At 41.5% G+C, this 22,580-nt stretch overlaps 1 protein-coding gene across 1 annotated transcript in view; it reads left to right on the top strand.

The window, feature by feature from the left end:
* Nucleotides 1-22,580, top strand: part of ANAPC4 (anaphase promoting complex subunit 4) — a 43,639-nt gene that overhangs the window by 9,468 nt on the left and 11,591 nt on the right. Inside the window, exons 8-21 of the mRNA XM_063135286.1 lie at nucleotides 394-478; nucleotides 1,232-1,342; nucleotides 2,061-2,144; nucleotides 2,781-2,867; nucleotides 4,406-4,470; nucleotides 4,570-4,612; nucleotides 4,700-4,776; nucleotides 5,429-5,529; nucleotides 5,605-5,656; nucleotides 6,600-6,655; nucleotides 8,880-8,926; nucleotides 12,278-12,334; nucleotides 12,778-12,834; nucleotides 16,424-16,517. Coding sequence (XP_062991356.1) covers nucleotides 394-478; nucleotides 1,232-1,342; nucleotides 2,061-2,144; nucleotides 2,781-2,867; nucleotides 4,406-4,470; nucleotides 4,570-4,612; nucleotides 4,700-4,776; nucleotides 5,429-5,529; nucleotides 5,605-5,656; nucleotides 6,600-6,655; nucleotides 8,880-8,926; nucleotides 12,278-12,334; nucleotides 12,778-12,834; nucleotides 16,424-16,517 — 1,016 coding nt within the window. The remainder of the gene's footprint in view (nucleotides 1-393; nucleotides 479-1,231; nucleotides 1,343-2,060; nucleotides 2,145-2,780; nucleotides 2,868-4,405; nucleotides 4,471-4,569; nucleotides 4,613-4,699; nucleotides 4,777-5,428; nucleotides 5,530-5,604; nucleotides 5,657-6,599; nucleotides 6,656-8,879; nucleotides 8,927-12,277; nucleotides 12,335-12,777; nucleotides 12,835-16,423; nucleotides 16,518-22,580) is intronic.

Genomic DNA, 22,580 nt, shown 5'->3' with positions numbered 1-22,580 from the left:
TTCTGCCCACCCTTGGCCTAGAAGACTGTAGTATGAAATATGTGTGAATGTAGTGACAACCAGAAGAGGGCAAGAGAGGGCATTTCAGACGTGACATCCATCTGTGGAATGCAATCCCCAGGCAGGCTTCCCAGTATGAGTGTTGTTTTCTTTTTGGTGCCAGGCAAAACATTTTTATTCTCCAGGCTTTTCAAAGTATTTTAAGTATTTTAAAATGTTGGCAACTGCTCTGATTTTATTTATTTCATTGTAGTTTGAACTTGTAAACTGCCTTGAAACCCAATTTGGCAAAGGATGGTTTATGCAGAATAAATGGCTAATGCGTAGGTATGTTTCCTAAGCTCAATGCACTCGTGATTATCTCTCCTCTTTTTTTAAAATACTTAAATTTAGGCTTAATGCTCTGGTTCTTGGAGGCAACGCTGGGTTCATTGAGATCTATGCTTATGGAATGTATAAGATTGCTACAGTTACAGGGGTATGTAGATCTTTTCGTTACCACAATAATTCTACTGGAGGTGAGTAGGAACTGTCCTCTCCTAAGAGGTTTACAGCTGATGGTTTTATTTAACTTTGTAGCTAAATTCTACCCTGATGGTTGAATATTTGCTCACATCTGTTCTGACTTAGATGCCATTCTTTTGACAGGATGTGATATGGATGGAAGTAGAATACCGACTAGTCACGTTTTTATGGATATTTTACAGCTAGTACATCCTGAGGACGTGGGCAGACTTGTGTCTCACCATTTAAAATTTTGCTCTACGCTGCCTTTGGAACATTTAGTCTAAAAGGCAGATTATGTATCAGTAAATACATAATTATTACGGATTATGTATCAGTAAATACATAATTATTACCAGTCATTCAGCTTTTAAAGACACAAGAGCCTTGTTCCCCTCCAAATATGGTGGCCATCCGAATTGAAATAAACTGTGTTGTGCCATTAAAATGAAGTTCTGAATTGTAAATACTGAGAGCAAACAAAATTTGTACTTTTGTGAATTGTAACTTACTATTTTAAACAGATTTTAGCATACACAAGTTGCAGTCCTATGCACTCTTCTGTGAGAAAGCAACAAACACAATTTATTTTTGAGTAAATATATATCGGATTGGGACGATAATACGGCTTTTGAAATTGGGGGACAAAACAAGTATAATAGTGTGTACAAAATGGTTTGTTCCTAAATAATAGAATATTTATAATTTTTGCACCGGATTCTTCCAGGTGACTGGTTCTTGTCTTGCGTTATGCTTATCGAGTGACTTGAAATCGCTGTCAGTTGTTACGAAAGTAGAAGTTTCTCCAGATTCCAAGCCAGAAATAACATACTTCCAAGTGAGTAGAATTGCAGGAACACTCAACAGCAGATTTATTTGAAACCATCATTGATGGTTCATTCCTTCAATGGGTGTGTTGCAATCTTTCTGAGCAACACTCTTAAGATTTGCTTTGTTGGATTAGACCACAGCACTGTCCTTCTAAGGATATGCACCCAACTACTTCTGGGAAGGTCACCAGCACAGAATATTAACTATTCATCCTAGTTTCCCCACAGTGTCTGGTACCCAGAGGTATACTGCGTCTGAGCATGGAAGTTCAGTTTAGCTATAATCATTAATAGCCATTGATGTGAATGTTGACCGTGCCCATGAGCTGTGTGTAATTCACTTCAGTCTGAAGGGGGACATCCATATGTGCAGAAGCCTCCCTCCACCATGACTGGAACCCTGTTTGACCAGGGTTTCTGTTCCCACAAGGAAAGCCTGCATGCATGCATACATGAAGGCCCCCTTCAGACTGACACGAATCACGTGTTGGATTGGGCTGGTGGGGACAGGGTCCTAGCCAGCACATGTATTGGCATTGAGAGGGCAAGTCTAGTCCATGCATTTTCGATAGCTGGTTCACGCATTCGGTACCCATGGATACTGAACCCCTGAAAAGGGCTGTGTGTGTCCTTCCTTATGACTCTAGTTATCTGTGCTGTAATATGCGCTGCTGCTAGTCCAGGACGTGTCATTTCCTCTGATTAGAACTTTGTTCTTTGGTATAGCTGGACACCAGTCTACTCTCAACCTATTTACCGGAAGTGACTCGAATGGCTCGAAAATTTACACACATTTCAACTCTGTTGCAGGTACACTTTTAAAATTATTCTGTTCTTCACATTGGCCTGGCACCAAAGTAGTTCTCTGAGCAGGCTGCCGGTTTGGGTTGGATTAAAGCCCTTGTATTAAACTCTGCATGAATAATTGGGCACTACCCACTGCAATACTACCACTAATGTAAATTATGTTGAGCTGTGCCAATAGTATTCGTTAATATAACATTTCTTATGCTAGCACGATGTAATTTATGTCAGTGGTAATGTTGCATTGGATACTGCCAAATTATTTTTCCCCAGAGAATCAATCTGCAGTCCTAAGCATATTTACATGGAAGTAAATTTCACTGAAATAAATAGGATTTATTTTCAAGTAGTGAGGATCAGGCTGTCGATATGATCTTAAGTTCCTTCTTAGAGTAATTCAGAACCAGAGAGAAGAGTGTGTTTTAAGATGATCTTGTTTTTATGCCATTTTTAATTTTCATTTATAACCTTTTTATCAGATTTTGATGATAGTGGTACTACAAGTTTTTTGTTCTAAGAAATGTCAAAATCATACATAAAGTCTGATTGAATTAATTATTAAGATACTTTCTGCAAGATCGTTTTGATTTCCAATATTGTGACAAAAGACATGAACTGCTATTTTTCTCTGTTTGTAAATAGTATATAAAGCTTTCGCTGACATGTATGTGTGAAGCTTGGGAAGAAATATTGATGCAGATGGATTCACGGCTAACCAAATTTGTACAGGTATTACAGAAACACTCCTGTTTCAAATGATATTTATTTTAATCCTACTTCTCCTAGTAATGTTTCTTTTCCAGGTAAAGCATGGGAGTAGATTATTGGCACAGTTGTAAACCATTTGTTCCATGATGATGATCATCATAATAATTTATTTCTTACCTGCCTCTCCATTCTGATCGAGTTATAAAAAGGACTATTTTACACACGCAGCTTGCATGAAGCAAGTGGTATTTTTAGAAGTTAGATCTTTAGGAGCATTGAAACGTGAGGAAAAGAAAAAAGGGAGGGGGGAACTAAGGTAGGTTCTCTTTGGCATGAGAAAGGAATGTCAGTCACTCTTTGGTAGAGCTTTCTGGATTTGCAGCATCTCCATCTCAAGGATCTTGGGTGGTGGGGCTGAGGGAGATCTCTGGAAGAGGCTGTGCAGAATCTTGGGCCATCAAGAGATGGGCCAAAGATCTGACTCCATAGACAGCAGCTCCACAACTCCACTTCACCTTATTAGCCTGTGGGTGGTGGAAAATGGAAGGAGCAAGTCGCAACAGCTTTACATTGGACCACTACAACGCCTAAGACATCCTACTGTATGCATATACCTTATGTATGGCTACTAGTCCTGATGGCTATAGGCTTCCTCCAGTATCAGGGGCAGTATGCCTGTGTACACCACTTGCTGGGGAACATGGGCAAGAGGGTGCTGTTGCACTCATGTCCTGCTTCTGAGTCTCCCTGGGCAGCTGGTTGGCCCCTGTGTGAACAGAATCCAGGACTAGATGGACCCTTGGTCTTCTTATGTTTGCTTGGTGTGGGTGTCTTTTTGTTGTTGCTGTTTTGCCTCCATTGCCACAGTGTTTCCAAGTGCAGCGCTTTAATTTTCTCACAGGAGTGAGTGCTGGTTATTAATCTATGTGGAAGAAATCAAAGGAGTTAACTCAGAGGTTCCGCTCAAGTAGGGGCTAAACCTGCTGTCTTTCCCTGGTGGACCCAGCCATGGAGAATCAAGCCTATTCCCATCTGTGGAGTTCCCATCTTGGGTTCTGTTTCATGGCAACTCTATAGCAAGTGCCTTCCAGATATTTGGGGTGACAACTCCCATAATCCTTGACCAATTGCCAGGCTGGCTGGGCCTGGAGAACATCTAGAGCATGATGAGATGTTGGGAACGTACATATGTGGATAATTCTGTGGGCCGGTTTGCACAATGCAAGGGTGGTTAATGGCTTGTTAACCACCCTGTACTTGCTGGTTGCGTGCAAGCACAACCAACATAATTACTCTCACCGGGTGCAACCTGGCGAAGGTGGGTGGATGGGGTGGTTAACAAATGGCTCAGCAATCCTAGAACAGGCCATGGGTTCTGAGTGGTTCATCAACCACCCCAGCCACCCACACTCGCCGGCTTCACAGGTCACAACAAACCACAGGTTATGTCATTTGGGCCGGCACCCCCAAGGTGGTTAACAAGCCAACATGGTTTATTAGCCACCCTTGTGTTGTGAAAGCCGGGTCAACGTATTCATGCCGCAATCTTCAATCCGCAGGAAAAGAATACAACCACTTCTGTGCAAGATGAATTCATGCAGTTACTGCTGTGGGGCAAAGCAAGGTAAGTAGGACACAGGGTCCTGTGTTCCCCCTGGATTTGTGCATTATTCAGGCAGAAAAAGTGAACTGTGTGTCTGTTTTTTGTTTTTTTACTACATAGCCTTGAGCTTCAGGCGCTACTAATGAATCAGCTAACAGTAAAGGTATGTTAATGTATATGTGAATATATATATATATATATTAAGGCATTTGGTTAACCTGGACTGTTAAAAACAAAAACTCTTCCACAGGGCTTAAAAAAACTTGGCCAGTCCATGGAGTCCTCCTATTCCAGTATTCAAAAGCTCGTCATAAGTCACTTGCAAAGGTAAATCTCAGACTGTGTGTTGAGTTTAGTGATAAGCATTTTTTAAAGAAAGCTGGATGAAAATAACATTTCTAATATTGGTAAACTGTTACCTTTGAATTATTATTATTATTTGTCTATTTTAGTTATAAAACCTGAAGACAAAAATAGTTGATATGTTAGCCTCCATTACATTAGAGGGGAAATTCTCTGGTTTCCTATATTTCTTCTTCGTGGTCTCTGTGCATCATATATATGGGCCCTGCGCCAAGCTCATATGTGCGAATGCACAGATGACCACTCAAAGAACTCCAGTTACAGGTAAGCAACCTGACTATGCAAGGAATTCCTAGGTTGGCCTGAATATATGAATATTTATTTATTTATTTATTCATTACATTTTTATACCGCCCAATAGCCAAAGCTCTCTGGACGGTTCACAACTAACTTAGTTATCCAGAAATTAAACTTATTTTAAAATTTGTACCCCACTGAAACATAGCTCCATGGAGCTCCTAAGGCCACTACCAACATAATAAAGCAGCATTAAAATGAGCTTCCGCCAGTCTGTCAGGCAGATTCTAGAAAACCTCTGCCATTTCTAAAAGTTGTTTGAATATTGAGTGTGAGGACAGATTCTTAATTAAACCATTCTGCTGCCTTCCTTCAATAGTGGCTCTGAGGCCTTGTTGTACCATTTAAGTGAACTGAAAGGAATGGCATCGTGGAAACAGAAGTATGAGTCTCTTGGATTGGATGCGTCAGGAATAGAAGGTATATGATGAGTTTATGGGCTAGCACCTTGCTAGCAAATTCAGTTGCCTTTAACTGTTAACTCTCTCTTTACAGAAGCCATTACTGCAGTGGGCTCCTTCATCCTGAAAGCAAACGAGCTGCTTCAGTACGTATTAATCTAAGATTGTTACCATATATGGACAGGACAGCATTTTTAGACAGTTACATATTCAGATGTTGAAACTAGCAGTTGCTGTTGTCCAAAACACAACTTTCCATTCCATTGTTTTAGTCTCCAGTTGTGTGCAGCTTAGATTTATTTATTGCAGTTAGTCCTCATGTTTTTGTCTTGCCCTGGCTTGCCCTGTAAAGTACACACCGACCCGGTTTGTATGATTGCAGAGTGGTTAAAAAGCTACAGTAGATTGTTAATCATCCTGTGCATACCAATCCAACCCTCCAACAGCCTATGGGTTCTGCACATCTTCTTAATCATGGCAACAAGCCACCCTGGCCAGATTTGCATGATATGGGAAGCTGTGCGGCCAAGGTTAATTATGCTGATTTCCCTGGCATGAAACTAGCATTCGCGGCGGGGGAAATGCACCACCACGGCTTTTTTCCCCACCATGATTGTGTGAACGTGGCCATTGAGAGCTAGTGTCACAATCTCACTCAGTTGGTGGCATCTCCTCAAATGCATGATGATGACATAATAATTAATAATAAATAATAATATACTAGCACTTGCCCACTGGCTGGCCCACATATTGTTGTGTACAGCGCTGTATCTACGGGGGCCGCTACATTGCTTAAAGCTAATGCCAGCCATGTGGAACTCCAATATCCCTGTTTTACATCCATTACAAGTGAAATTGGTCCTTAGTCAAGTGTGTACAGAGTGTTTGAAAGTCTCTTGCTGTACCTGCTTGTGAAATCCAAGTCACTGTTCATAGAAATCTTTCCTTTGTTGAAGTTACAATGGAAATTGTATCAACAGAGGTGCCCCATTAGCAAAGCTGCTGAAGAGAATCATCCATGTTTTTGTATTTATATCTATATATATTATGTATGTATATTTCAATTCCTTTTTAATTTTCTCTCCACAGAGTTATAGACAGCAGTATGAAAAATTTCAAAGCTTTTTTCCGATGGCTATATGTGGGTAAGGAAAATGGTGTTAATTACATTGGGCACTTTCCCAGCCTTCGGTCTCACCCAGGCATGACTAAGAAATAGATGCCAAGGTGAAAGGGCTGGGCTTAACACTTCATGGCTGGGGCCACCAGGGCCACCTTTAATCACTCCCATATAAGTGAATGGTTTTCTTTCACTGCTATGGAGAAAAGTAACGGGGCTGCCTTTGGAGACACTGTTGTGATAAAAGTCAAAAATTTCCCTCTACGCTGAGTGGCCAAGCCCCACCAACATGAAAAGGAGAGATGCCTTTCCTTCCTGATGACAGCTCAGGGCTGTTGAAGTGAAGCAATATGTTTTAAGTGTTTCCTTCCATCCGTCCTCCCGCTCTACAGTTGCTGGTTTCAAGACTGGGGGGGAAATGGGAAGGAGGCAATGTGGAGTCCAGTTAGCGTTTTCACTTGGGAAATGAACGATTGACCCCTGTTTCAGTCAAACCAGCCAGAGCTCTAAGGGAGCTCTCCAAAGTGCTGAAGCAATTATGGGGATAAGGTTCAGCACATTGGAGAGCAACTTTATAGAGTTCAGGCTGGTTCTGACTGAAACTCAGAATGGATTCACAGCCCCAGTGGAATCGGATCTACTTTGCCCAACTGATATAAAGATATCTTTGAATGCCCTTATAAGTGAAATCTACAGTGGCAGCCAAAATTGTGGACACTTTGAAATTTTCATGTTTTGCAACTTTGCATGCTTATACAAAATGTTCTGTTTCACAAAATTCAAACGTTTATATATCCATTGAAAGAGAAGTTAATGCTGAATTCAATACAAAAAAACCAGAATGCAAATATCTGCAGTACAGAAAATGTTGTGCTTACTTCAGTCTAAAAACAAACACAGGTGGGATTGAGTGAAGAAGCGGTTTGGAATTGCAAACCCTACTGGCCAATCACAGTCCTTGTTCTGGGAACCAATCACATGGCAGTACCTGCGATACATCATATTTCAAGTTGGGGCAAGTCAGTTTTGCTGTTTGTTCTGTAACTGAAGCGCAATTGGAGATGGTGTGAATATTTGAATTATTTCTCAAATTAAAAGTGTACGTACGTACATCATAAATAGAGCAATGGCATCAAAGGAAAAAGTTGGTTGGACACCCAGGAACAGAAGCAGGATTGTTGTATTACATGAATCAGGTCTTTCAATTGATATATAAACATTTGGATTTCGTGAAACGGAACCTTTTCTATAAGCATGCAAAGTTGCAAAACGTGAACATTTCAAAATGTGTCCTCAATTTTGGCCACCACTGTAAATGGTGTATGTAGTAGCATGGTAGTCTATGCAAACAAAGCAGTTGTGACATTCTGGAAATGAATTGGCAGAATTTAGGCCGTCTCAAGGGACAATACAGGGTGGATAACAGGAAGCTCCCCTCAAACCCCACATTTCTAGATCTAAGGGGGTTGGGGCAATTGTTGCTTATGTTAAGAACTGTTAGTTCTGGCGGCAGGTATCAAATTGCACCTTGCAATGCACCTTGGGATAGATAAGCAATAGCTGATCTGCATTTCTGGATACATAAAGGTCAGCTGCAACTCAGATATGTCTTTTGCTTTTTGTGGAACACGCAGATTCCTGATTTGGCATAGAACAGAAGTATAGAGAAACATGAGTCTTTATATTCGCAAAGCCGGTGATTAATTTTAGGTGGCGCGCCAGGTGCTACACCTACTATTGATTCATTTAGTCTGCAGATCTCCCATTTTGAAACGGGGTGTACACTTGCAGACCTCATGGCCACAACATCTGGCCAGATCTTTGGACTTCCCGTTTTCTTTCTCCAACCTCTGCTTTTTGTACCACTTAGCCTGATGAAGAATTCTGGAGAACTTGAAAGGTAGCACACACTTGTGGCATTTTGGTTTGTCCTAATAAAAGTGTTGCCCAATTGTAGATTTTGTGCATTATAAACACTTCTTAATCTTCATTTTATGAACTGGGAGAGTGAAGAACAGGGGACTTTCCAGTGGTAGAGGTTGGTTAGTTGCAGAGCTGTGGCTAGCATCCAAGAATTAATTTCCACAGTCCCTTATTCTAGCATTCTAGCTACAGCCTTGGGGAAATGGAACTTTCCTACTTCATTTCTGATGTGTTTCTATTTAATATGGGGAGTGAAGAATGTGGAATGGAGGAGGCAGATGTGAAATAATTTCTTCAGATGGTTCTGGTAATTTCTTCTTTTCCAGCCATGCTGAGAATGTCAGAGGATCACGTCCCTCCAGAGCTGAACAAGGTAGTAGTATTCTTTTGGTCAGTCATGTACATTCTGAATCAGGCCTGTATAACTTGTCACCATCAAGCCAAACTTGGTCCTAACAGCTGAGCACTGTGACCTGCCAGGTGCTTGACATCATTTCCTCTTCTCATATTTGAAATCTTAGTCAGCCAATGAAAGCAGGAAGTTCATTGGGATGGGGGTGTATGTGCACGAGGCTGTGCTACCCTAAAAGTAGCGGCACCACACTAAAATGACCACCAACACCACAAATTCCTTCCCTTGTAAAGTTACAGTCCCCGTAGATATGAAAGGTGTTTCAGGGCACCAACTTAGCTAGAGAATTGCCCCAGGAAGTTCAGTGGCTTCCTCTGAGACCTTGAGCAAGGGGAAGGAAACAAAATGGTGTCTGACTCTATAAAAGCATGTAGAGGAGCCATTTTGACTGACGATCCAATTCCCATCTCAGAGATTCCCAACTAACAGTGGGGCTGAAACCAAGTAAGGATCCTAAACCCGTTCAGTCGTATTGGCCAATAGCGCTTTTAAATTAAGATAGGAAGGTATTCATGGCTCAATGAGTTCATAACTTCATATATCACTCTAGGTGTACTACGTAGACAGTTAGTGGACCCAGTGAGATGGCTGCTTAACGCCATCCACCTTAGCCAAGAAGTCATTTGCTGTAGTAACGTTAGACACCGGTAAGGCCTTTGATCATCTGGAGGGGCTTTCCTTGCAAAATTAGTGCAAACAAACTGTAAATGGGTGATAGATATCTGGGGGCCATAGTGGATGGAGTAATTAGGGCCAACGTGCATGATGAAAGACTACCAATAGCCTTAAGAACCGAACCCTCCATAAAACCCTCCATAAAGGAGGGAGCCAGTGTGGTACAGTGGTTGGAGCGTTGGGTCAGTCTTGGAAATCTGGGTTCTTGTCCCCACTTGACATTGAAGCACACTGAGAGACTGGGACAGTCACAGACTCTCAGCCTAACCTACTTCATATGGTGGTTGTGAAGATAAAATAGGGAGGAGGAGGAGGAGGTGAGCTGCCTTGGGTTCCTCGCAAGAGAAGAAAAGGTGGGAAATAAATATAATAATAATTAATAATAATAATAATAATAATAATAATAATAATAATAATAATAATAATAGGGAACACGCAATAGGGAACATGAATATGTTTGTGAATGATGTAGCTCTCTTACTTATGAACCTTCTCAGCTCTGTTCTGGTGTGGCACAAAGCCTTAACAGAAAAGCTGACATATCAACTCAGGCTCATGAAAGGGGAAAAAAACCTGATTCCAAATGCCATTTGTTATTGTTGTTTGGCACCTTTTCATTTATTCCACAAACAAGAGAGAAAATAGTCAAACACCCCTCCGGCTGCCTATTCTCAGTTATAGAAAGAATGAGCCTTTGCTTAATTCCTGAGGTTGATATATATAAACTGGCAATGCTGTGTAACTCCTGTTTTGTTGGTGTTAACTGTTCTGTTGTTAGAACCTGTTACAGCCTGACGAGAAACATAATCATATACAAAAGTGTAAAGTTTTCCTATACATCTGAACAAAAAATAATAAAGCTTTAAAAAAAAATGTTTGGGATGTGGTCAGCTTGTCAGGTCACCGGTGGTGCAAGCCTGTTCTATAACTTCTGTAGCCAATGACTTGCTCTCATTCTTGTGAGGAGGGTGACTTTTAAGGGGCAATGTGTCGCATTTTAATTTAATACAATGCCCCCATAAATAGTTCCATTCTCCACAGACTTTTCTCCACTTGATAACAAATTTCTGCCTTTAACATTTTTAGCGGTCTCTCTTTAGCCCTCTTCAGGTGTTCTTCATCCCATGTTGAATGAATGCATGAGGAGAGGAATCCTTCAACCCCCACTCCCTCTGTCATCACATCTCTCACCCTATGCGTGTGGAGAGTGACTGTCTGAACAGGGGACCCTCCTGTATCCAAGGAGAGCCCCTAAGGGAACAGGAGGCTCTCCTGTTCAGACTGTCACCCTCCATGTGTTCAGGGTGACTGTGATGTGCAAGGAGGAGGTGTGTGACTGGAGCACACCTCTCCTCATGCATTCATTCAGCAGGGAATGAAGAAGGCCTGAAGAGGGCTTTTATTTCTGGGTGAGAGCGCTGGAACTGAGCTGAAGGCTGCAGGGATCAATGGATTATTGCACCATTTTAATGTCATGGAAGCTTTCTTTCCACGTCGTCCTTTGCCCTCTCTGGGTGGCTTCCTAGGGCTACAAAACTTCTTACCCCCAAGCCGAGTGCGGCCTGATGGTCTACCAGCCACTTGCTAAACTTCCTATTCTTGCTACTTGCACTGGGACTTCCAAAACAAGGTGGAAGCGATCAAGCTTGGGCTGCAGACTGCTTGGTGAGTCGTGGTTTTTGCCTTTCCAAGATGCTTCCAGCCACATGGCATTTCTGCAGTGGTTGATTAGGTGGGGCTGGAAAACAGCCACTGCCCACATCTGGCTGGCCCGTAGCAAGGAGTTGAGCCCTGCGGGATTTGCTGCCAAGGGCTGTTCTGCGACAGTTGATCTTAAGAATGCGAGAACCGCGTGGTGGGGGTCAGACAGTTCAGCATTCCATGTTCAGTATTGGTCTCGAGATGCTTTTGGAAGTTCACATGGTGGGCGCAAATGGAATGGCCAGCCCCCCTTTGTCCCTAGCACCTCCTGTTCAGAGTTGTGCTGCCTTAATATTTTGTTGATTTATTTAGTTGCTTTTCTGCTATTCCAGGAAAAGCATACAAAGAAACATAAGGCATTCTACAGCCCCTCTAGCGAATTGTAGGCCATCACCATCTCTGATACAACTAGCTCGGGGTTCAATAGATTTTACATCTATTGAATGTAATAGCAGCAAATCCTGCAGGGCTCAACTCCTTGCTATGGGCCAGCCAGATGTGGGCAGTGGCTGTTTTCCAGCCCCACCTAATCAACCACTGCAGAAAGGATAACTATCCCACTGATTTACACGGTTACACCAGGTTCTACAAGGTTATAGAACGGTTCCTCCACAAAGGAAGAATAATGAGACTCAAAGAATATGCATATATTCTTGAGTGATTGCTGGAGCAATGCAAAATACTTGCTGGAAACTTACTTACAAACATCTTTAAAGCTGCCAGCATTGGTTCAAAATAAGCATTACAGTGTTGCTGCTTTGAATTTTGTATTCAAGAATTTTAAAGAAGAGGTTTTTGGTGAAGGATTATGATGAGGAATGTTTGGTTTTGATATACTAATTTGCAGAATTGTGAGAGTTACTATTTTAAGATGCATAACATTATGTTTTTAAAATGTAAATTCATAGTGGTGGGGTGTTGTTGTTTTTTCCAAAGATGACTCAGAAAGACATAACATTTGTTGCCGATTTCCTTACTGAACACTTCAATGAGGTAAGTTTTTTTTTTATTTATTGGCTGGGTACTGTGACAGGTTTATTTAATTTGCAGATATTTCAGCTGACTTTGAGGGTTCGTTCTTTCAAAGGAAAATGAACAGACCTCTGTGTCCCAGGGCAGCGAGGGGATTTGTACATCGAGGCAGTTTGAAATGTGCCTTTAGATGCCGTGTTGGTTCAAGCCCTGTCAAACTAGTTAAATACATTTGATGGGCTTTCATAGCAAGGCTGTGAAATGTTGCATGGGACTAATTGCGCATACTGAGCTACTGTTTGCAGTGCAGTTTATTCGAGTCTGCAGGCCCAGAGAACTGTCAGTTAGAGCTGTGAGTTCCTTCTTTCAGGGAAAGGAGTTAGAGAAAACTTTTAAAATTATCCTTCTGCCACTGCATTGTTAATACTATTAAACGTACAATGTGTTCCATGTTTGCTTTTTAGGCACCTGAACTCTACAACCGTAAAGGGAAATACTTTAATGTGGAAAGAGTTGGTCAGGTAACATATTGGGCTCTTTGGTGGGATGGGAGCCGAGCAAAGGGTCATTTGAAGGCTTGAGCTACAACAGGGGCAACCAGGCATCCTACAAGTCCACATTTATTTATTTAATTTATTTATTACATTTTTATACCGCCCAATAGCCAAAGCTCTCTGGGCGGTTCACAAAAATTAAAACCATGAAGAGCATAAAAAACAACAATCTAAAAACACAAATACAAAATACAATATAAAAAGCACAACCAGGATAAAACCAGGATAGAGCAAAAATTGATGTAGGTTAAAATACGGAATTAAAACAAGGTTTAAATTTAAGTTAAATTACATGTTAAAATACTGAGAAAATAAAAAGGTCTTCAGCTGGTGACGGAAAGAGTACAGTGTAGGTGCCAGGTAAACCTCTCCGAAGAGCTCGTTCCGCAGCCGGGGTGCCACAGCGGAGAAAGCCCTCCTCCTAGTAGCCACCTGCGTCACTTCCTTTGGCAGGGGCTCGGGGAGAAGGATCCCTGTGGATGATCTTAAGGTCCGGGCAGGCACATATGGGAGGAGGCGTTCCTTCAAATAACCTGGCCCCAAGCCGTTTAGGGATTTGAATGTTAGTGCCAGCACTTTGAATTGGGCCTGGACCTGGAGTGGCAGCCAATGAAGTTGTAGAAAGACTGGCATGATGTGGTTTTGCTGGCCAGTCACTGTTAGTAAACGGGCTGCCTTGTTTTGTACCAGCTGAAGTTTCTGGACCGTTTTCAAAGGCAGCCCCACGTATAACGCATTGCAGTAATCCAAACGAGAGGTGATCAGAGCATGGATCACTGTAGCTGCGCTATCTCTGTCTAGATAAGGGCGTAGTTGGTATATCAGCTGAAGCTAATTTTGGGATCAAATTAATTAAACTAGATGAATTAATGTGAATGTGTTTTATTCTGCACAATCTGGCCAGTTTTTCCACTCTATTTTTGACATAAAAGCCATGCTGGATGAGACCAAAAGCCTATCTAGTCCATCATTCTGTTCACACAGTGGCCAACAGGATGCCCACAGGAAGCCAAGAAATACAATAACACCTTCTGCTCATATTCCCCAGCAACTGGTATTCAGAGGTATACTGCCTCAGATATTAGAGGTAATGACCAATAATCATTAATAGTCTCCTCTTTAATTAGTATGAGGAACCACAGTGGGAGAAGGCCTTCAAGCCATGCTTATAGGCTTCACAGAGGTTTCTCATTGGCCGTTACGGAAAGCAAATTGCTGGTCTAGATGGTTCTTTGCTCTGATCCAGCAAAATACATCCAGCTTCTGCCACCGTGTGGCCTAAAAAACCAAACTGCACCCAATAGATACTTTGAATGCCTTATTGATACCTGGGTGCTAGTGCTGCCGGTCTGGCTGAAGTTTGTTGGACTTCTGGAGCTGTGGATGCTCTTAACTCATTCACATAGTTCAGGCACTGTAGAAGATGCTTATGACTGGAAGCCAGTGTGAATCTTCAGCAACTCTTAACAGTTAAGGCATAAGCAATCTGTATTAAGGGATCCTGAGTGTTGTGATCCTGTACTACTGGATCACAATAAGATCCACCTTTTTTTGCATGAATAAAAAAGAAGATGCTTATGACTCCCATGCAAGGAGTTGCAGGACAGCTACAGCCAGGTCGCATGCGTTGGATATATAAATGATATGTGGGAAGCTCACAGTGCAGACATCACTCCCCAGGTCCCTGGCCAGTAATGCAGGTTTTTTTTCTGGAGGTCCACCTACAAGGGAACTGCTGGCAAATCTGCTTACGGCTGCCAACACTGCCCACCACCACCCCTCTTGCCTCTGACACCAACTTTTTTGGGGGGGGTGTGTCCCATTTCTGACACCTGCCTTATGTCACTGAGAGATTCTCACCCCTCACTCTCACGCAGGAGACCATAATACAGGGAAGGGTTTAATGCTTGTGCCTGTTCTGAGAAAGGTATGAAAATGTCAGGAACAGGCCTACATCTTTCCAAACTGTATTTGCGCATGACGCTGTACATTAGAAGGGAGCATTTCTTGGAACATAGAGCTCAACCCTAAATGTGTGTACTCCGGAGTTCAGTGGAGTTTATTTCCTAGTCTGTATGCTTAGAATTGCCGCCTTAAAATCACAGAACGGGGGTCGTGGTGGGGGTGATTGTGCGCATCCCAGGAGTCTCATGAAGTGACTGCATTGTATGTTGCATGGAGATTCCTAAGGCCAAACTAGATGGTTTTATTTCTTTATTTAATTTATTTATTCTCCACCAAAAATGGTGCTTGAGGTGGCTTACAGTAAAACCCAGATTAAAAGCAAACTCTTAATCACGGCATAACATAAAAACAAATAAAAAATGCACAATAGAAGAAATAAGCACAACTGTAAAAGAAAGAAAATATGTCAAAGGCCTGCTGGCAGATGCAGGTCTAGAAACTCCGGTTTCTTCTGAACAGCTATGGACCATTGCGAGGAAGGTGCAAACACCGGGGAGAAGTAAAAGACAGGAGAGGGGGTAGTTCGTCCTTTGCCCCCTTGTCGCTGCTCACACAGTGCATAGTTAAACTATGGAATTCACTACCACAGGATGTAGTAATGGCCACCAATTTGGATGGCTTTAAAAGGGGGTTGGATAAATTCCTGGAGGCAAAGACTATCAATGGCTCCTAGTCCCGATGGCTATGTGCTAACTGCAGAATCCAAGGCAATGCGCCTATGTGCACCAGTTGCTGGGGGACATGGGTGGGAGGGTGTTGTTGCACCCATATCCTGCTTGTGGGTCTCTGGTCGACGGCTGGTTGGCCACTGTGTGAACAGAGTGCTGGACTACATGGACCCTCGGTCTGATCCAGCAGGGCTCTTCTGATGTTCCCCGTGACTTTTTCCTGCAACGTGGCAAATACATCCCTGGGAACCACAGTCCTGGGAGGAGGTTGCTGGGGAAAGTGTTAGGTGACAAAAGAATTAAGTTACCCCCCCCCCCCCCGCCTTTCTTGCTTCTTCTCTGCAAATAGCGATCCCACTTCACTGCTTTGCAGTTACTTGGTGACTGGGACTCTCAGACCTGTGCCTGCTTGTAGGGCACCAGATCCCTTGAGCTACAGTGAAATAATTACATGGCTGATAAAATGATTGTACACTTTGTTTCTAAATCTTTTTGTTAAACTTAAGCAAATGTTTTGAAAGTACAGTACTGCAAAACAAAAATTGTTTTTTAGTTTTTCTCATGGCTAACAGCCTGACTACAAATTCAAACACGGCATTTGCTCACTTAATGAACAACCCCCAATCACGAGATGCTAGTTGGAGTTGTTGGTTTCATAGAGCAAAGGTTTATAACCATCTCTGATAAACTGTTCCACTCCACTTAGATAACATGGCATTTTGAGTAAACTGTGATGACCTGATTGGAGACTGGGTAATAAAATACTTTCCAAAGACCTAGGAAAAAGTCACTAAACTTTTAGTGGGCTAAGTTACCTCCTTCAAATTCAGAAGGGGCGGGGGTATAGCAAAAGACGCCGACGTATTTTTCCAATGTCATATTTGATTAAAAAAAATTGTCTTGTTCAAATAACTTTCTTCCAGTACTTGAAAGATGAAGATGATGACCTTGTATCCCCACCTAACACAGAAGGAAACCAGTGGTTTAACTTCCTCGAAAATAGTAACCACCTTAAAGGTACTGCCTGCTCCTAATATCCCACTAACTAAAGATGTTAAGGCTGCCAATATTAAAGCATTCTTGTATATGGTTTACTGGTAGAGGAGATTAACAGGGGATCATTTTGCCATCGTGTGTGTGTGTGTAAAATGATCGGGGAGGATGGGTCAGTTGGGGCTATCAATGTTGACTCATCTGGTCATTTGGCTGTTGAGTCTGGGTGATATAAACTGGGTCACTTTTGCATCCACATCGCTGTTTTATTTAGAAATGGATAAAGGAAGAAAGAACTTAGAGTTCTTCCCATAACATTAAATTCTGTTTCTAGTTCTGGAAGAAACACTCCAAATTGGTTGGTGTATCAATTCTTTGCGCAGCAGTCTGTAATGATCTTCTGGTGTTCATTTCCATTTTGTGCTGCTTCTCGTCCCCTCCCCTGTCTTAATAAAAACTTACAGATACGCTGCAGTGTAGGTGTCAACATTATGCTCTTATTTTTGTTCTCCTCCTCTCCTCCAATCCTGGACTGTGGAAATGTAACAATATTGTAATGTTTGAATGTGAATTCTTGTTCCACTGATTGGATGTACATCCAAATGTAGGTCCATACTAATACCTAGTTAGACACAGCCCTAAAAAGCAGATTCTGGACGAAACCCGTTTTAGTAGAGCAGGCTTTTCTGACAGCCTCTTTTCACTTTCTGGTGCATATAATTCCTTATTATTATTATTATTATTATTATTATTATTATTATTATTATTATTTATATAGCACCATCAATGTACATGGTGCTGTACAGAGTAAAACAGTAAATAGCAAGACCCTGCCGCATAGGCTTACAATCTAATAAAATCATAGTAAAACAATAAGGAGGGGAAGAGAATGCAAACAGGTACAGGGTAGGGTAAGCAGGCACTGGGTAGGGAAAAACTAACAGTAGAAAGTAACAGTAGAAGTCTGCACAACATCAAGTTTCTTACTTGTATGGGTGCTGACCTGCCCTAACATGGGAGAACTGCAGTCTGTGCATGGATTTCAGAGAGGTTCTTCTTTTTTAAACTAGCTTTCCATGCTATAATGGAAAGATATGCAAGTTAGTTTTCTATCTAGGAAAAAAACAACTTGCTGGATACACCCTTAATACATATGTTAATCTTCACAATAGACTTGTGAAGTTCAGACCCATAATGGATGAGTTCACATGTACTGCCTCTGAGCTATCCTATATGCTAAAGGTGGACAAGGTGTGGCCCTCTAGATGGTTGGGCCTACAACAAAAGATGTGCAAGACACAGAATAACAGGCTCAAGTTACAGGAAGCCAGATTCTTGCTGGACATCAGGAAAAACTTCCTGACTGTTAGAGCAATACGACAATGGAACCACTTACCTAGGGACATTGTGGGCTCTCCCACACTAGAGGCATTCAAGAGGCATCTGGGCAGCCATCTGTCAGGTATGCTTTAAGGTAGATTCCTGCAATGAGCAGGGGCTTGGACTCGATGGCCTTGTAGGGCCCTTCCAACTCTGCTATTCTATGATTCTGTGTAAGGCTTCTAAAAGCATGAAAGAGCCTTCAATGTGGTGTCCCCATTTTTATGGAATTCTCTGCCTCTGGAGGTCAGGCAGGCGCCAACACTGTAGTTTCAGGTGTCTTCTGAAAACATCTTCATTTCAAGAAGCCTTCCTTGACTAACAGCCATGTTTTTTATTGGTATTCTATTTCTTAAAAATAATGTTTAATATGCTTTATTTTTTTTATCTCCTTACCTTTTATTTTTTATTGTTCACCACTACGGAATCTGTCTATATGTGGAGCGGTATAGAAATGTTGTAAATAAATGAATAAAATAAACTTGCATCAGCCCTAGCCAGCATAGCTATATACTAATAGTGAATGTATTCTCCGTGTATGAATCCTTCTGTAGCCAAAACAGAAATGGAAAGGTGTTGGTAGACTTGGGGATACTCCCAAGGTTTATAGTAGTGCAACAAAAGTTAGAAAACGTTAGAAAACATAGCCTACAGGTTGGGAGGAAAACCCCAAAACAGCCCAATGAAGAATGAACATGTTTAGCGGGCACAGAAAGCTGGCTGACGAGGAGGGGCACATTGAAAACTGGGGGCGGAGGGATGGGAATGGAATGGAAACGGAATGGATTATCCTGGCAGGAGGAATGGCTGATTGGTTGGAACACTGAAGAAGAGAACTCCACACTGCCACACTTTTGCTGTAGGCGGCACTTCTTCAAATTGTTTAATCTTTCCGCTGAGATGGCTTTAGAGGTGGGAGTGATCTCGAAGAGAAGTGCTCCGATTTTGGGAGGCATTGTTTTAAAACCTGATCTTTGTGTAGGTGATGGATTCCTGTTGACGGTTACCTGCAGAATTCTGCTGCGGCTGGTCATAATGATTTTGTGATTGCTTAAAGATAATGACAATAAAGAAAATTTCATTTTGGCACGGGACCTTTTCAAACTAAGCTAGAATAATAGTGGTAGAAATGGGAGTCACAACATATAGGCTGACAATCATTGTTGGAAGTTTGGCACCCTTTTTGTATCTTTTAGAATAACTTGAGACAGAACAAAAATGTATTATTATTATTATTATTATTAATATTTATTTATTTATTTATTTATATAGCACCATCAATGTACATGGTGCTGTACAGAGTAAAACAGTAAATAGCAAGACTCTGCCGCATAGGCTTACAATCTAATAAGATCATAGTAGAACAATAAGGAGGGGAAGAGAATGCAAACAGGCACAGGGTAGGGTAAGCAGGCACAGGGTAGGGTAAAACTAACAGTATAAAGTCTGCACAACATCAAGTTTTAAAAGCTTTAGGAAAAAGAAAAGTTTTTAGTTGAGCTTTAAAAGCTGCGATTGAAGTTGTAGTTCTCAAATGTTCTGGAAGAGCGTTCCAGGCGTAAGGGGCAGCAGAAGAAAATGGACGGAGCCGAGCAAGGGAAGTAGAGGCCCTTGGGCAGGCGAGAAACATGGCATCAGAGGAGCGAAGAGCACGAGCGGGGCAATAGTGTGAGATGAGAGAGGAGAGATAGGAAGGAGCTAGACCGTGAAAAGCTTTGAAGGTTAACAGGAGAAGTTTATATTGGATTCTGAAGTGAATTGGAAGCCAATGAAGAGATTTCAGAAGCGGAGTAACATGGTCAGAGCGGCGAGCCAAGAAGATGATCTTTGCGGCAGAGTGGTCAACAGAAACCAACGGACTGATGTGAGAAGAAGGAAGGCCAGAGAGAAGAATGTTGCAGTAGTCCAACCGTGAAATAACCAGTGCAATGTACAAGTTTTATTTTAATAACCTCATAGCTATAGAAACTTACAAAGGGATCAGGGCTTTTATATTATTAAGAAATGTTCTTAATAAGAAATTTCTTCTTATTAATAAGAAATAAGAAATATTATTATTATTATTATTATTAATAATAATAATATTTCCTACCCACCTCTCCCTCTGGGTCAAGGCAGGGAACAACATCAAATACAAAAATACTATAAAATACATAAAACTGATTAAAAACAAATAAAACTAATATGTTATTAAAACAACAGCCAGACACCTTAAAATTCAATAGGGTATGCCTGCTGAAAGAGATCAGTCTTTATAGCTGTTTTAAATTCAAAAACACTGTTAAGTTAGCGATTCTCTCCCGCACGCCATTCCACAGCCTGGGAGTGGCAGAAGAGAAGGTCCTCTGGGTAATGGTTGTCAGCCTAGTCTTTGCTGACTGAAGTAGATTCTTCTCAGAGGACCTGAGTGTGTGGGGCGGATTGTACTGGAGAAGGCGATCCCGCAGATAGCCTGGACCCAAACCATGTAGGGCTTTAAAGGTGATAACCAACGCTTTATACTTTAGACACTGAGAGGCCCGGGGTAGAATGTTGATTTAAGCCCACCACACCCCTGCCTCTCACGGCAACTTATATCAGTGTCATTTGAATCTTAGCTAGAAAAAAGTAAGCATACATATAATACTTTAAAAGAAAACACAGCTATATTGACATCAGAATGTTAAGATTTTACGTTTACAGACAATGACAAACTACATTCAGAATAATTTAAAAGTTGTCTTGATCTTGTTTCTACTTTTCTTGTCAGCAAATTTAGAAATGAGATTATCAAAAGACATTTCTCTCAGAAGATCCCATTCTGTGGATAGCACAGATAATGTCAACAGTCTTGACTTTAGCATTGTGGAAGATAGCTTATTTTTTTTAGTAAAATCTAATTTGGAGAATGCTCTTTCTCCCTCACAATTTGAAATAAAGGTGGGGAGCTATGGTAACATTTGGAAAAGCTTCAACCAGGTCCTTATTATAAATTATATTCAAATGATTCAGTAGTCTCATATCCATCACATTCCTCTGTAGTATCTAAGAAATTACTGAAATGTTTTAGTTCAGAGAGAGAGAGAGAGAGAAATTTGCAGATTATTTGGGTAAGCTCTCACTAAAGCTTCTGCATCCCTTTTGAGTGTACCATGATTTTGGGAAGAATGGGCCATTCTTGCTAGGAATCCCAAAAGCTTCATAACTTCTGCGTAAGCACAGGACCGCTTCTCCAGTTTTATTTGAAGTTTATCTAAGACCCGGAACTTGTCCCTGTCAGTTAGTTTGCCGTCACTTTTTCCATCTGGGAAAGTTGGTTTGAGTTTCCAAGCTGTTGACCTTTCATCTGGATTCTACTTGATTGCTCAGTTCTTTGCCTCTTTTTCAATTTCTTCGAAGTTGTTTTGCATGTGATGGATAAAGGTGATGAAGGAAGAGAGCATTTTTCCCCTGACACAACATAAAGCCCTGGTTTTTGCAGGTTTTTGTTGACACAGTCAGAACTGTGAAGGATTTTATGCCGAAAGATACTTCAAAAGTTGTTTTTTAACCAAAGGGTTTGCTTCTAACTTAACCACTACTTTCTCTTTGGAATCATTGGCAATCTTTATTAAGGCTTCCAAAGTAATTTGTTTTTCATTAAATTCATGCCATAATACAGTTTTAGTGTGAAATAATTGTTTTCATGTTCCTCAAATTTGAGACATCTCCTTCTACAAAGGCAGTTTTCATCAGTCTAGAAGATTGAAACAATTTGCAGGCAAAACAAAAAAGAACTCCTGTTGATACAGAATATAACAGCCACTTACAACACTGTTTCCCCCATTTTCTAATACTTGCACAAATATAGACGATTACAGATAGCACATTGAAGCTGAATATGAGCCAACAGTGTGATATGACTGCAAGAAAGGCAAATGCTATTTTGGGCTGCATTAATAGAAGTATAGCTATCAAATCACGTTAGGTACTGGTTCCTCTATTTGGCCCTGGTTAGGCCTCATCTAGAGTATTGCGTCCAGTTCTGGGCTCCACAATTCAAGAAGGATGCAGACAAGCTGGAGCATGTTCAGAGGAGGGCAACCAGGATGATCAGGGGTCTGGAAACAAAGCCCTATGAAGAGAGACTGAAAGAACTGGGCATGTTTAGCCTGGAGAAGAGAAGATTGAGGAGACATAGCACTCTTCAAATACTTAAAAGGTTGTCACACAGAGGAGGGCCAGGATCTCTTCTCGATCCTCCCAGAGTGCAGGACACTGAATAATGGACTCAAGTTAAAGGAAGCCAGATTCCAGCTGGACATCAGGAAAAACTTCCTGACTGTTAGAGCAGTACGACAATGGAATCAGTTACCTAGGGAGGTTGTGGGCTCTCCCACACTAGAGGCCTTCAAGAGGCAGCTGGACAAGCATCTGTCGGGGATGCTTTAGGGTGGATTCCTGCATTGAGCAGGGGGTTGGACTTGATGGCCTTGTAGGCCCCTTCCAACTTTGCTATTCTATGATTCTATGATTTTGAGTATACATGTGCCAAAGCGTCACATTTTCCATCAGTGTTCTGAAATTGTTCAAACGTTCTGCTGATGCAGACATGTTGTATTTCTTCAGTAATTTCAGATCTTGGTCCATATTTTGGCGATTCCACTTTCAAAATGTCATAAAGACATAGTGGGGGTACTCAGTGAAGTTCAATCGCAGCTTTTAAAGCTCAGCTAAAACTTTTCTTTT

Source organism: Elgaria multicarinata, chromosome 10 (assembly GCF_023053635.1).
Source record: "Elgaria multicarinata webbii isolate HBS135686 ecotype San Diego chromosome 10, rElgMul1.1.pri, whole genome shotgun sequence".
Lineage (NCBI taxonomy): Eukaryota > Metazoa > Chordata > Lepidosauria > Squamata > Anguidae > Elgaria > Elgaria multicarinata.
Note: the sequence above shows the minus strand (reverse complement) of the source record. Positions and strands in the feature narration are given on the sequence as shown.